The sequence below is a fragment of the Onychostruthus taczanowskii genome, unplaced genomic scaffold (genome assembly GCF_017590055.1).
Source record: "Onychostruthus taczanowskii isolate IOZ18803 unplaced genomic scaffold, ASM1759005v1 scaffold95, whole genome shotgun sequence".
In the NCBI taxonomy this organism is placed as follows: Eukaryota; Metazoa; Chordata; class Aves; order Passeriformes; family Passeridae; genus Onychostruthus; species Onychostruthus taczanowskii.
The window spans coordinates 1,694,177-1,707,614 of NW_024507546.1; the positions used below are offsets into that span (position 1 = coordinate 1,694,177).

At 43.0% G+C, this 13,438-nt stretch overlaps 1 protein-coding gene across 1 annotated transcript in view; it reads right to left on the reverse strand.

The window, feature by feature from the left end:
* Positions 1-13,438, reverse strand: part of VWF (von Willebrand factor) — a 118,944-nt gene that overhangs the window by 73,777 nt on the left and 31,729 nt on the right. Inside the window, exons 14-18 of the mRNA XM_041426849.1 lie at positions 11,864-12,059; positions 11,062-11,277; positions 4,822-5,062; positions 3,923-4,017; positions 2,087-2,247 (exon numbers count right to left, since the gene is read on the reverse strand). Of these exons, the coding sequence (XP_041282783.1) occupies positions 2,087-2,247; positions 3,923-4,017; positions 4,822-5,062; positions 11,062-11,277; positions 11,864-12,059 (909 nt within the window). The remainder of the gene's footprint in view (positions 1-2,086; positions 2,248-3,922; positions 4,018-4,821; positions 5,063-11,061; positions 11,278-11,863; positions 12,060-13,438) is intronic.

Genomic DNA, 13,438 nt, shown 5'->3' on the forward strand with positions numbered 1-13,438 from the left:
ACCTCATCCCATTGGGTATGGAGAAGGAAACTGCTCTTTGAGAACAAGCTGTCACCTCCTGTGGAGCCAGGAGTCAAAGCCAGGGCAAACAGGACACAGCTGAATGGGGACTGGGCTTGATCCTGACATTGCATGGCAGTGGTTACAAGATCATTTCTCTACATGGGCTTCTCCCATTGTGGCTTGGGTGCAGCTCATGATTTTTATTCTCTGCCACAAGGGAAAGCAAGGAGAACAAGTAATTCCAGGCTGAGTTTAGTGAAGATTAAACCATACTGTCATCTAGTGGACAGAGAATTTATTTTACTTTAAAAAAGAAAAAAAAATAGTGAGACTGATTCTTCAATTCAAAACCTGACAAACCACCTTGTTGAACTCAGGGGTGTGTTTCACATCACTGCCAAGTCAGCTGGAGTCTCCAGTTCCAAAAGACCCAAGACTGCTCTCTTGGCAACAATTGTTTGTTTTAACTTACTGAAAAAGAATATGAAATACTGTACCAAATATGAAGGTTAATTACTATGGGGGTTGGGCTTTTTTTCCTGTGGAGTAATTACCATAATTTGTTTTCCACAATTATGTCAAAAGTGTACTATTACCATGTCCCAGAACTGAAACCAAAAATCTCAAGTTCCTTTACCAAATCAGCTGAATGTTAGATGCAATAAGAAGCCTGTTCATCCTGGAGCTCTGGGAACTTTAAAGTAGAGAAGCTTTTCTACCTAAGTTTATCTCACTACTATTTAGGAATATTTTTCACTTAAAGGATAGGTATTTACAGACTGAAATGTGAAAAGAAGCAACACCTGTTTTTAAAATCACAGTGAAAATTTATGGGTGACTTCAGACTCTGTTCTTTTTCACCTCCAAGACATTTCACAAGCCTGAGCATTTTTCCAAGAGCTGGAATTTTATTCTGGAGTATAATCTCTTTATATAAATGTGTGTTTATCAGCAAAATACAGTAGCAAGTTCAAAATATATGTTTATATTATTGCTAAAAATTACTGCATAATGAGAATTTGGGAACAGCTGTTTTTCTAGTAAGCTAATTGAAGGAATTTGGGGACAGAAAACACAAACTTATTCTTAAATTTGAGGGTTGCAGTGGGATATAACCCTGGACCCCAGAAAGCCTCTTTTCAGTGGAACAAAAAAAAAGGTATGCTTAGTACAACACCTGCAACTCCAAGATGTACTCTGGCATCCTCTTAGCAAGTTTCAAATCCCACATTCTTTCTTACAGGGAACCTTCAGTTTGGCACAACCCACAGAAAGGCAGCTGGAGAGATGGAGACTTGACAAGGAGAAACCAATGTCAGCAGGAAGGATGGCTGGATCAGAGAAACCCAAGAATATGTTGGGTTGGAAGGGACCTTAAAGATCATCTTGCTCCAACCCCCTGCCATGGGCAGGGACACCTTCCACTAGCCCAGGTTGCTCAGAGCCCCATCCAACCTGGCCTTGGACACTTCCAAGAATGGGGCAGCCACAGCTTCTCTGGGCAACCTGTACCAGGGCCTCACTACCCTCACAAATAAAGACTTTTTACCTCACACCCAATCTAAACCTGCTCTCTGTCAGTGTGAAGCAATTCCCCCTTGTCCTGTCACTCCAGACCCTTGTCAAGAGTCTCTCTCCATCTTTCCTGTGGGCTCCCTTCAGGCATCAGAAGGCCACAATGAGGTCACCCCCAAAGCTTTCTGTTCTCCAGGCTTAACAATCCCAATTCTCTCAGCCTTTCTTCAGAGGAGAGGTGCTCCATCCCTATGATCAACCTGAATATGGTGTACTCCTGTCTCTCTGGCTGAGAAAGTTTAGTAAGACTGAGGAGGATTTTAGGAGCAGAGCTGAAGGAAGACAAACTGGTCTTCAAGGCAGGCTTTGGAATTTTGATTAATAATTATTTTTGCAAGCTGAAGTTCATCTTCAATGCTAGTACATGCTCTTTAAGGCAGCCACAACTTGACAGTCAATACTTCACAACAACTTATTCCCAAACTGCAAGAAGATTGTTGGTAGCAGAGAATGAAGGCAAGAAAGCAAAGAGGACCTGCTTCTCACTGCTGTATTGAAAGCTGCTTACCATCCCTTTTGGACAGAGGCATCCAGATATGCAGCCATGGCTGATACACTCCAAGTCATAGTTCTGGCAGGTCTTGGTACATTCCACTCCTTCTGCTCTTGGGTTGTTGGCAGGACAGATAATTTTTTCCATGGGGAATCTGCATGTCAAGCTCCTTTTTACTTTAAAAAAAATGAGTTCACAAAAAGTGCAATTAGAACACAAACATTGTTGGCACAGTATTTTTCTAAAAGGTTGATCTTTGATTTGAAAATTAATTTAGAATATAGCCTGGAGCAACACCACTATACAAGACACGGCAAAGAAAACAGCCCCTACTTCCCCTGTAGTGACCTCAGTCAGGCTGTCATGAAAGCAGGTATTTAATACTGAAGAAAAAAACTGCACTAAGCATAAAAGTGCAATTCCAGACCACTGGGGCTATGCAAACACCTCTTGGCACTGTACAAAGTTAGCAGAAAACTGATATTCTGAGAAGCAACAGCATCTTATATTATTGTATTTACACCCATTTCCCACACTGAATACAACTACATTGGTGACTGTAAATAGCAGTGCCCTGAGCTTCAATAAAAACTCTTTGAAATTTCAGGATCTGACAGAAGATCAGAATGCCCCAAGAAACTCCTGGATACTATTTCAAGTGGTACTAGCAATATGTCTCTCTGAGGTTTTGTAAGTCTTAACATCCTATTATTAGGAAAAGTATGTCTTAGGAGCATAAAGAGAAGAGTTTGGTGAGATATTCACCAGGAAGGCTTCACCTGAAGAACAGGTGACCCAACCAGTGACACTGTCACTGGTGTCCTAGCAAGCAACATTAACAATCACTGCCCTGTACCTACAGAGGCATTGACAGTGTTTTCCTCTAGAAGCTGGTTTATCCTGAGAAGGTGCAAGGACAAACAATTACCCTTTGTCTCCAATGCACTAGCAAATATCAACCAGAAATTTCCTCCAGACCCCATGTACAGGTGCATTTGTCAGTGTGCCATGGAAGATACTGTGTTTGGCTCTACTGGTGTTCCCATAGGGATCACAGGTTATCCTGAGCTGGAAGGCACCCACAAAGATGACGAAGTCCAACTCCTGGATATTCTCAGGCCAAAGCCCCACTAGCCCTGTCCTCTCTGAGACGCATGCAGTCTCAAACCTCTTATGCCATGAAAATCCCATAAGCTCCATCCATGTATCAGTGGGAAACCCCAAAAGATCTCAGAGCACTGCTGGCCTTTCTCCAATGCTGCAAACCCCAGTTAGATGCTAGAAGTGTTCCTATGCACCTCTCACAGCCTTCAGTCAAATATTTGATAAACCTGTCCACTGATGGGAAACATGGTAGCTGTCAGTCTCCAGGTTTCATGGTGATTCTTGCTGGCTGGAAGGCACACTGGAAACCTGGCAGCAGTGTAACCTTCAGGCCACTAAAAGCCTCATTTACACCAAGAAAGAGTTTGCATCCCACTAGTGAGAAGCAGAAGGTATAAAACTGATGAGTTACTGATGTCTTGTGATCCTCAAATAGCAACTGGGAACCTCAGATCACTGGCATAGGTGACCCTTTAACCTTTTCATCTCAAGAGAGACTGCAGTGGCTAATTATAATTAAAATTTTGAGAGGTGAGATTCAGTGAGCCCTGCACCCTCCCACACATAACTTTTGTTTCTATCCCATAAAAAAAACAATAAAAATTTTTAAAATTTTTTTTTTAATTAAAAAAAATCTCACAATATCATAGCTGTTGCAACCTCTGGAATTTCTTCTCCAATCTACACTACCAAGAGACTAAAGAGAAAAAAACAAAATAACATATTAATATTTTAAAGCATACTAACTTCTGGGAGATGGCCTCTCATCAGCAAAAACATCAGCCAGGAAGGCACCAGGAGCTCTGTTTGTACTGCAGTGCATAAATCCATTCTCACAATAGCTAAGAAAAACAAACAGAGCTTATATTTAGTGAAACAGCATTCAGCTTTCACTCACACTGATTTTTAGTCAACAGGGAACTTATCAGAATACAAAACTACACCTCAGTGGGGCTGAGCTATTTCTCTCCATCCATTGTGTCACCAACATTAAAGGCAAACTTTCCTTAAGGGAGTTGACGGGATACAGTGGCATTGAAACCAAACTGCCTGCTGGCCCTGACCTGCTGGATCCAGTGCAGATGCACAGGGATAAAGCTAAGCAAGACAATAGTCAGCTTTGCTGAGGAAAGAGGTAAGGGACTACCTAGTTCCTGAAACTTGGGATTTTTGTGGTAGAGAGGAAAAGAAGACACTGTTCCCAAAACAGGGCCTGCCCAGAGATTGCACTCCCACTCCAAGTGTACTGATACTCAATTTAACAATTAGAAATGCTTTTTAATACTTGTATCTTTGATAAGAGGTAATTAGGTTTTAACAGTTAAGAAGTATAGCACAGTACATTAAAGCGACATTTTAAAAGCCCACAAAGTAGCTATTGTCAGTAATTAAGCTCCATTTCAAACTGGCAGGAACTGTTCATAGGACAGGGCTTAATACTGAGTAATTCTGAGTAAGGTGGTATTTGAAATTAATCAGAGAGAGATACAATAGCAAAACTTACCATTAGACTTCTTGGAGGCAAAATCTTGCCTTTTCTTTAACTAGTTTCAGTGGATGCACAGGAACTGACCCAGTTAACAACTCAAGCCCTCCAAAAACTGGAGTGAGGGTGTGTAGGGAAGGGTTATGAATAGTGCATTTACCACATGGAGTAATGATCCGAGAAGACATCCTCTGGCTGGAAGATCTCCCCATCATAGTAACAGGAGCACTGGGACTTGGGCACACACTGCTCGTGCTCATCCAGGTAGTGCCCAGGGGGACAATAGCACCCCTCCAGGCACAGCTGCTCACAGTCCTCCTCTGGGTAGGACAAGGACTGGCACGTCTGGTTGCATGGCGTCCCACACTGCTGGTACACCTGGCCTTCAGGACAGGTCATTGCTGGTGAAACACATGAGGGAGAAAAGCATTTGATCCAAATCCAGCTAAAGGAATAGCTGCCTAAAACAGACTGAGAAGCTTGGGATTAAAAGGTGTTTGCTCAATTTACTCATCAATGGAGTGTTACACTATCCCTCCTTAACTGCAGCACTGGTGTAGCCTATGTTTGCTCAATTTACTCATCCATTGATCATCATCAATGGAGTGTTACACTATCCCTCCTTAACTGCAGCACTGGTGTAGACTAAGGCACTTTTTATATATACATACAAACAAAACCTTACTAAAGGAAATTCCTAATAGATGTCAGGACTGGACTACCCTGCACCGTGATGGAAATCTAGGCACAAAATTTTGCCCAGAACATGAAACGCAAGCTCTAACCTCTGTTATTATCTGGATCACAGTCAGGATAACCTAACTGAAGCTCTCCTGAAGGGAACCTACAAAAAAGATGGAGAGAGACTCTTGGCAAGGGCCTGGAGTGACAGGACAAGGGAGAATGGCTTCACACTTGCAGAGAGCAGGTTTAGATTGGATGCTAGGAAGGCATTCTTCCCTGTGAGGATGCTGAGGCCCTGGTACAGGTTGCCCAGAGAAGCTGTGGCTGCCCCATTCCTGGAAGTGTCCAAGGCCAGGTTGGATGGGCCTTGGAAAAACCTGGGCTAGTGGAAGGTGTCCTTGCCCCTGACAGGGGGGTGGGAATGGCATGGTCTGTAAGGTCCCTTCCAACCCAAACCATTCCACAATCCCATGCATTAAGAGCATTACAAGTGTCATGTACACATTCACACCTCTCTTCCTTTGCAAGATCTTTAGGGACAATTTGGTCAAAATAAGTAGAAAAGTATTTTTCTGCTTTGGTAAACACGAGTGCTGCAATACTCAACAGCCTCACATCCCAGAAGCACTCTGTGATTTCTATGGAAACAGGTGCAAATAATGAAGTAATTTAGCAATCATGGAGCCAAACCTTGACTTGAACAATTTTTGATGATAAATTCTTTTATATGGAGACTAATTATGGCCCTTGTAGCCATTTTGGCTTTTTTGTTTTTAAAACCTCCACTTCTACAGGGCCGATTTTAAGGCATTCACCTCTGCACACATCAGCATCAGCACTAGGTGGCAGCTATGACAACACATTGCAGAAGACATGAAACGAGCTTGTTTTATGAAGAGTTTGAATTTAACAGGCCTCCTGATAACCAAAAATTACACTGTCGTTTGTAGCAACTGTCCACAGCAAACAGTTGTAAGGTTATGAGGAACGATGTTCAGGGAAGCAGCTACAAATGAAAGTTGGCACATTTGTACCTTGCTGAAACCAAGATCAAAGGGTTACAGAGAAAGCGCCTTCCTCTTGTCATTCTTGCAGAATGATGTGATAATCCCTACTGCCTTCTAGCACACATCCCTGGGAACTCCAGCAGCCATGGAATAACAGGATATTCCTGCAGCCTCAGCCAGGTGTGGCTGGACTAGCAAAGCAAAGCGTATGTGCTGACCAGTGGCTTGTGGTCACCTTCACAAAACTCTTCTGAAATGAAGAATTATCCCTGCCTGCTGGAGAGAGACATGAGGCTCCTGCATCCCCATACATGGGAGTATAACGCTCCACACTGAAAATCCAGCCCAAAAGCATCTAAGGCTACTTGAACCCTTCTTAAGAGCAAAAATCTCCCAAGTTTGGGACTTGCGCCCAAACTGCTTAATGTACCTTTCACAACACAGCCCAGGAAATGTGTGCTCATCAATACAGCAAATGCTTCCCAACTCTGGACTGAGCAGAAGATAGACTCATTCACTGTTACAGGAAGTTTTGGCAGCATTCACAAAAATGTGCTTCTGATTTACATAAACCTGATCTTTGCAGTAAATCAAACCCTGAACAGGCACAGCCCAGGGCTGAGGACCATTTTAAAAATAACTTTCATTATTAAAGGCACATCCCAGCAGGACAACCATAAGGCCTCAGCCAAAAGTACTATTTGCTACACATGATTCTCTGGAAACATGGGACTGGTTTGGCAGATTTCAGATGGGTACATCAGTTTATGAGGTTCAAGATTCAAAAAAAGGATGTGATAACTGAGCCCAACATCCTGCCCTACTTTCTAGTTAGTTGTAACACTCCCTATCCACAAGGACAACTTTGCAGTGGATTCCTTTCCTAGACAAACCTTTGTAATCCATGTGTGCAAAGGGCTCCAAACTCAAAGGCAGTAAGTTTACATTAGATCTTAGGAAGAAATTCATCCTTGTGAGGGTGCTGAGGCTCTGGCAGCAGTTGTCCAGAGAAGCTGTGGCTGCCCCATCCCTGGAAGTGTTCAAGGACAGGCTGAAAGGGACTTGGAAAAGACTGGTCTAGTGGAAGGTGCCCCTTGGAACATGATCTTTAAGATCCCTTTCAACCCAAACCATTCTATGATTTTCCTTGCCCATGTACCTCCTAAAATTTTTGGAACATCCCCTGTTTTTCCAGTTATGCTTCCAAATGCCATTCTTACACTCCACATTCCAATACACTGCTCTATCCCTTCCCAGCAACATCTGTTTTTAACAGCAAAAAGGCAAGACAAGTACCCTAGGAAAGGCCTGATGTCTGTACACTGTGTAATACACTGCCACTACAAAAAAAAAAAAAAAAAAAAAAAAAAAACATGCCATGATTGACAGGAAAATTAGAGGAAAAGGCAAGGTGCATCTAATCTCTGTGGATGGCTTCTATAAAACCAAAACAGCTCAATGCTGTGCTCAAAGCACAGCCTATCCCAGAAATAAGATGAGAAACAGCGGGAAAGCATTGGAAAAAATGTGTTTGCATCGACCAGCTCATGCAGTTCTTGTGGGCAGGTTTTGGAATCAGAGTGAAAGAGACAAACCATGACCAGTTCCTCAAGTAGCACAAGGTGAAAATGTTGCCACCTCTGAGTGAAGGTGCACCCTGCCAGGACTAGATTTAACACAGCTTCTCTGCCATGCTGAGGCCCACCACACCCTGTAGCCATTCTCAGATGCTGCTCAGAGCCTGTCCTTAATTCCCTACTCCAGCACTCTTAGATTTTTCCTATACAAATCCTCTTACAGAAGGCATGCAAAGCCACCAACAGCTCCAGCATTACCACATTAAGGAACATAATGGGCTTAGCAACACGTTCTAAAATCTGAAGGAAGATCTAGGGAGCTGTTGATGGATTCCTCTGTGCCACAGAACAATACACACATGGGACAGGTAAACATTTGGGTTGGAAAAGACTAAAATAACTGAATACAGCCATTAACCTCACAACCTCCAAGGCCACCACTAAAGCTTGTCCCTAAGTGTAACATCCATGTGGCTTTTAAATACCTCAAGGCATGGTGACTCAACAACTTCTCTGGGCAGTCTGTGCCAGTGCTTGATAACAATTTCCATGAAGAATGTTTACATAAAACCTAATCTGAACCTCTCTGGTGAAACCTGAGGCCATTTCCTCTCCTCTTGTCCCTTGTTCCCTAGGAGCAGACCCCAAGCCCCATCTGGCTGCACCCTCCTGTCAGAGTTGTAGCGTGAGAAGATCTCCCCTGAGCCTCCTTTTCCTCCGGCTTAAACCCCCCTCAGCTCCTCCTCATCAGATTTGTGCTTCAGAACCTTCTCCAGGTCCGTCCCCTTCTCTGGACAGGTTCCAGCCCCTCAATGTCTTTCTTGTAGCTGCAGTCCCAGAAGTGCCCCAGGATCTGAGGCGTGGCCCCAGCAGTGCCAGCCCAGGGGACAGTCACTGCCCTGGCCCTGCTGCCACACCAGGGCTGCCACAGCCCAGGTGCCATTGGCCTCCTGCCCCCCTGGGCACCCCTGGGCTCCTGTCCAGTGCTGTCCCCAGCACCCCCAGGGCCTTTCCCAGCTTTCCAGCCCCTCTGCCCCAGCCTGGAGCTGCAGGGGGCTGGTGTGACCCAAGGCAGGACCGGGCCCTTGGCCTTGTGGAACCTCAGACCACTGGCCTGGGCCCATGGATCCAGCCTATCCAGATCCCTCTGCAGAGCCTTCCTGCCCTCCAGCAGATCCACACTCCCACCCAGATGGGTGCTGTCCATGAACTGACTGAGGACACACTCAATCCCCTCATCCAGATCCTTGATTAAAATATTAAATAAAACTGGCCCACCTACTGAGCCCTGGGGAACACCACCAGTGACCAGCCCCCAGCTTGGTTTAGCTCCATTCACCACCACTTCTCAGCTCAGCCATTCAACCTAGGTTTTAACCAATTTTTTACATGCAGCTGCATGAGCTGCACAAGAGACACAGCCCTTCACAGTGTGGCCTGTCTGCTCCTCCTTTGCACCACAAAGGGATTGACTCTAGCGCTTATTCATGCATAGGAGTGCAGTTACAGGAGTATGACTCAGACTTAAATAATCAAACTGCAACTAAAATAAAGTCAAAGATTGGAGAGCTGAATGCACTTGATAGGTTGACACACAGCAGAAATGCTGTGCTATACTATTGACTTTGCTCCCTGACACTTATTCACTCCAAATCAAGCAAACTGGCTCTGTCAAGTCATTTCCCAAGAAACCAAATCTCTGGGGATTAAGGTAGGGGTGAAACACACATTCAGTGCATTGGGCCATCAGCACAAATTACACAGCCTGCACATTCACATCTCAAACCCATTAAGAAAGAGGGATTGCTCTCCTTCACGTGTCAGGAGATGTCTAGGGCACCAGGATTATTTAATGGGGGCTGATGGATCCGCAGTCAGGGAAATTATCACTTTATGAGAGCACAAAGCTCTCTGTAATGCACATAAAGGAAAAAGCAGTTCTGCACTATTAAAGATTAATTGTGAAAATTGACTTGTTCAATTACAGAAAGAGTAATGGGGCATTATCGCTGCTCTTTCTTTCAGCCTCCAGACCTGTAGAGTTCTGAAAGGATTTTTATTACATTACTGTTCCACTATCTGAACATTTACAAAAACTAGGTAAAAAATTATAAAACCATGCAGCAGTTTAATATAAACTGGGTTTGTTCTCACTCACAGCAAGCACTCTCCAGTCTGCAAAATTGTGGTTACTGACCTTGCAGACTCTACCAGGTCAAAGGCCAGAGACCTCTATCTTTTCCACTTTCTACACACTCAGTTTATAAATGTTTTTCCCATCCTCTGCTTTTGTAAAAGTAACAGAACAAATCTGGAGAGCTGCCAAGCACACATGCTTTCCCCCAGATTTTTCAATTGTCTTCTTTCCTTTATAAAAAAGTTGCTCAGGAAAATGGAAAAACATTCACTTCACAAATATTTATGGGAAAAGTATGTCTGTGCTCAATCAAATTTACATGGCAATGGATTTTTTCCTACCACATTGACCTAAGAAAGAAATAAAAGAAATGAAAGGTGTTAGACTCTTCTGCTCCAGCCTCTTGGCAGTTTGGCTATTAATCTTGTTCTGGATAAGAGAGAGACATGTTGGAGAGACTGTGGTACCTCGATTTTTTGGAAATATTCAAAATTTGTCTGGACAAAACTTCAGGCAATCTACAGTAATTTAGCCTTTCTGTGAGCGGGGTGGTGCCGCAAGACTACCAAAATTATCTTCTGATACAAGTTTGTCTTGTCCTTTTGTGCTTCCTCTATAACCCCATGTTCAAGAGTCATTGATGAGGTCAGGACCTGGGAAGCTTGGGCCTCAAAAAAAGGCAGTTCATGGATTACTACAAATCACTTGGGAGATTCCTACCCTAGGACATTCAGAAAGTTTCCAGGTGAGTAGCTGAAAATGGAAATCCCAGGGAAAATTCTGTGGAGCTGTGTCAGATCAATGCTTCGCTCCCCTAGTGCTGAGCAGTCCCTGGGAACACCTTTTGCATCCTTACCAGTGTGTAGGAAAGATTTACTCTCATCATTTGCCATAAGGAAAATCCAGCATCTCATTCTAAATCTTTCACACAACATTGCTAGAAAAATTCCTTCAGGAGGAGGAAAATAAGTGGGTTGGAGCAGCAGTGCACTTACGGCAGAAGTCGGGTTGTCTCCATTCCACCAGGATGCTTTTCCTGGCACAGGCTGCTGCATAATTAGCAATGGCAGAGCACAGGCAGTCCTTGCCACTGGAGCAGGAGCAAACATCAAAGCGGCAGTTCTTCACATAGGGAGTGGGACTCACTTCATGGTGACAAGGTTCAAAGGCAGGAGACATCAGAACTGAGCAGGAATCCTCAGCATATTTGGCTAAAAAGAGAAAAACGGCATGCTCATACTGAATCAATCAATCAATCAATGTGGTTTTCAAGGAAAGCCAGAGGAGCCACAGTAAGCATTTTCTCTTCTTTTTATAAAAGAAAAAATAACCAAACAAACCCCACAAGAATAAAACAGGATCAGGCAGGCACAGATAGCACCATAGCTCATACGTCATGAGCCCTACTGAAAGAATAAAGTTTCAATAGTAAAACAAATCAAGGAAAAGCAATGCTTTTATATTCTGTTTTCACTATTTCTGGTGCTGTAATTCCCTTTACAGGGCATTTGCTTTCTGCTGCCTTTTTATATCTGCAAAATTAAACTAGTTGGCTTTTTTTTTCAATTTTCACAAAATATTATGTTTTCCTTATGAAGCCTGCATCAATACAAGTGTGTCTGTGTGTGGTTTTTTTGTTGTTGTTGTTTATTGGGTTTTTTAAAACGCATATTACAGCCACCCTGGTGGTAATGTAAGCAACATTAGCTTCTTCTCTTTTTCTTTATTTTCCTTTTTTTTATGTAAATGGAAGATCACCATTTGCTGCACATGTTAATTTTGGATAGAGTTCAGTACCTAAATGAGGATTGAGGTTGCAAGGGTCACTGTCTTGTTTTAACAAGTCCTGGCAGTCCGCATTGAGCTTCCAGGAGTTTCCAAAGTCTTCCAGAAGGGATTCCACCATGCCAGAAGGTGTAAGAAAGTCATCCCCTTGGTTCCCATCATAATTTCCACACAGCCCACACATCCTTTCAGAGTAGACTGGGGACACCTAAGGAACACAACATTAGCCTGGTCATCCTTCCAGAACAGATTACCACTGTAGAGCAAGATTTTTTAAGGAATGAGCCATACACAATTGAATAGTCCAGAAAATTCTCAAACACACATCAAAATGCTACAGACACAATGCCATTGTACTGTATTTTCAAACTTCTAACGAAATTGCTACTATTAGTAGCTGCAGGACAATTTTTGCACAGTACAGTGAATTTCAAAGGGTGACTAGGAGAAAAACAGCTTATTTTTATGCCTTGATCAGCAGTCCAGTTTAGTCTTTCCCTGTTCTCACCCTTTATTCATATAAATGAGCAGGGCAACAGTGGGAGCTTGCATTTTTTTTAAATGCAACTCCAATGGCACCTGCGAGCACTTCACATTTTAAAGGAAAATTGAATGATGAAGGAAATTTAAACAGGCTGTTTTATCACAAAATTGAAGCAATATTGGAGACGTTCCCCTCTATACTGAGGACCCTGGATAAAATAAAGAATAAACTAATACCCCCTAAAGCTACCTCACATCAGAGATTCCTGATGCCCAGAGGAACTTCAAGCACACTAAAAGCAGAATTTCCAACAATACACAGAGCAGGTGCACTTTTCACCCTGTTCTATTCCTGCTGCAAATCAAGGAGCAGCTGAAAGATGACCCTAAACCTAGAAGCAAACAGGAAGAAATCTCCTAAGCAACATCTGCATCACAAAGGCACCAATAACTTTTATTTTAGTAGGAACTGTCAGTTTCTGTTAGGAGTAAAGCTCAGGTACATTACAAACACTACATTACAGGTACATTACAAACACAGGACCTCTGATGCTACATTAGCCCTCTCTATCCATGTAGCTGAGAGCTAGTTTAGGCAGGCTTGCAGAAGTAACCAGTGAAACAAAAAAAAAAAAGTTGAAAAAAATCCACATTTTCAAAGAAAAGTTTTTCCGTACAAATAAAAATAAAAAGCATCCTCCAAAATACAACCTCATACTGCATACATGCAGCATTCAAATATGGGGGTCAGAGAATAAATATGGAGCATCAAAAAGAGCAATTAGAGAATAAATATTCTTAATACTAAGAGTATTACTACTCTTTCATGCACTCTGCAGATGGAGCAGTGACTCACACAAGTCCAAATTGTGGAGTACTTTGGAGTGGAAGATCAAATCACAAATATCAGGCAGTCACAGAAAGGAGAGCCTTCTTGAGGAACACAGGAAGAATTTTTGCCAGAACAAGGTAATGGAAGTGTATCACTTCCCCCAATTATTGTCAGCAATACTTGGCAACAGGTCAGTCTCCAAATCCAGCATAAAATAACTCTCCAAAAGCAATTAAAGGGATGCTTTAGATTGCCAAGCAAGGGAAGGAGCA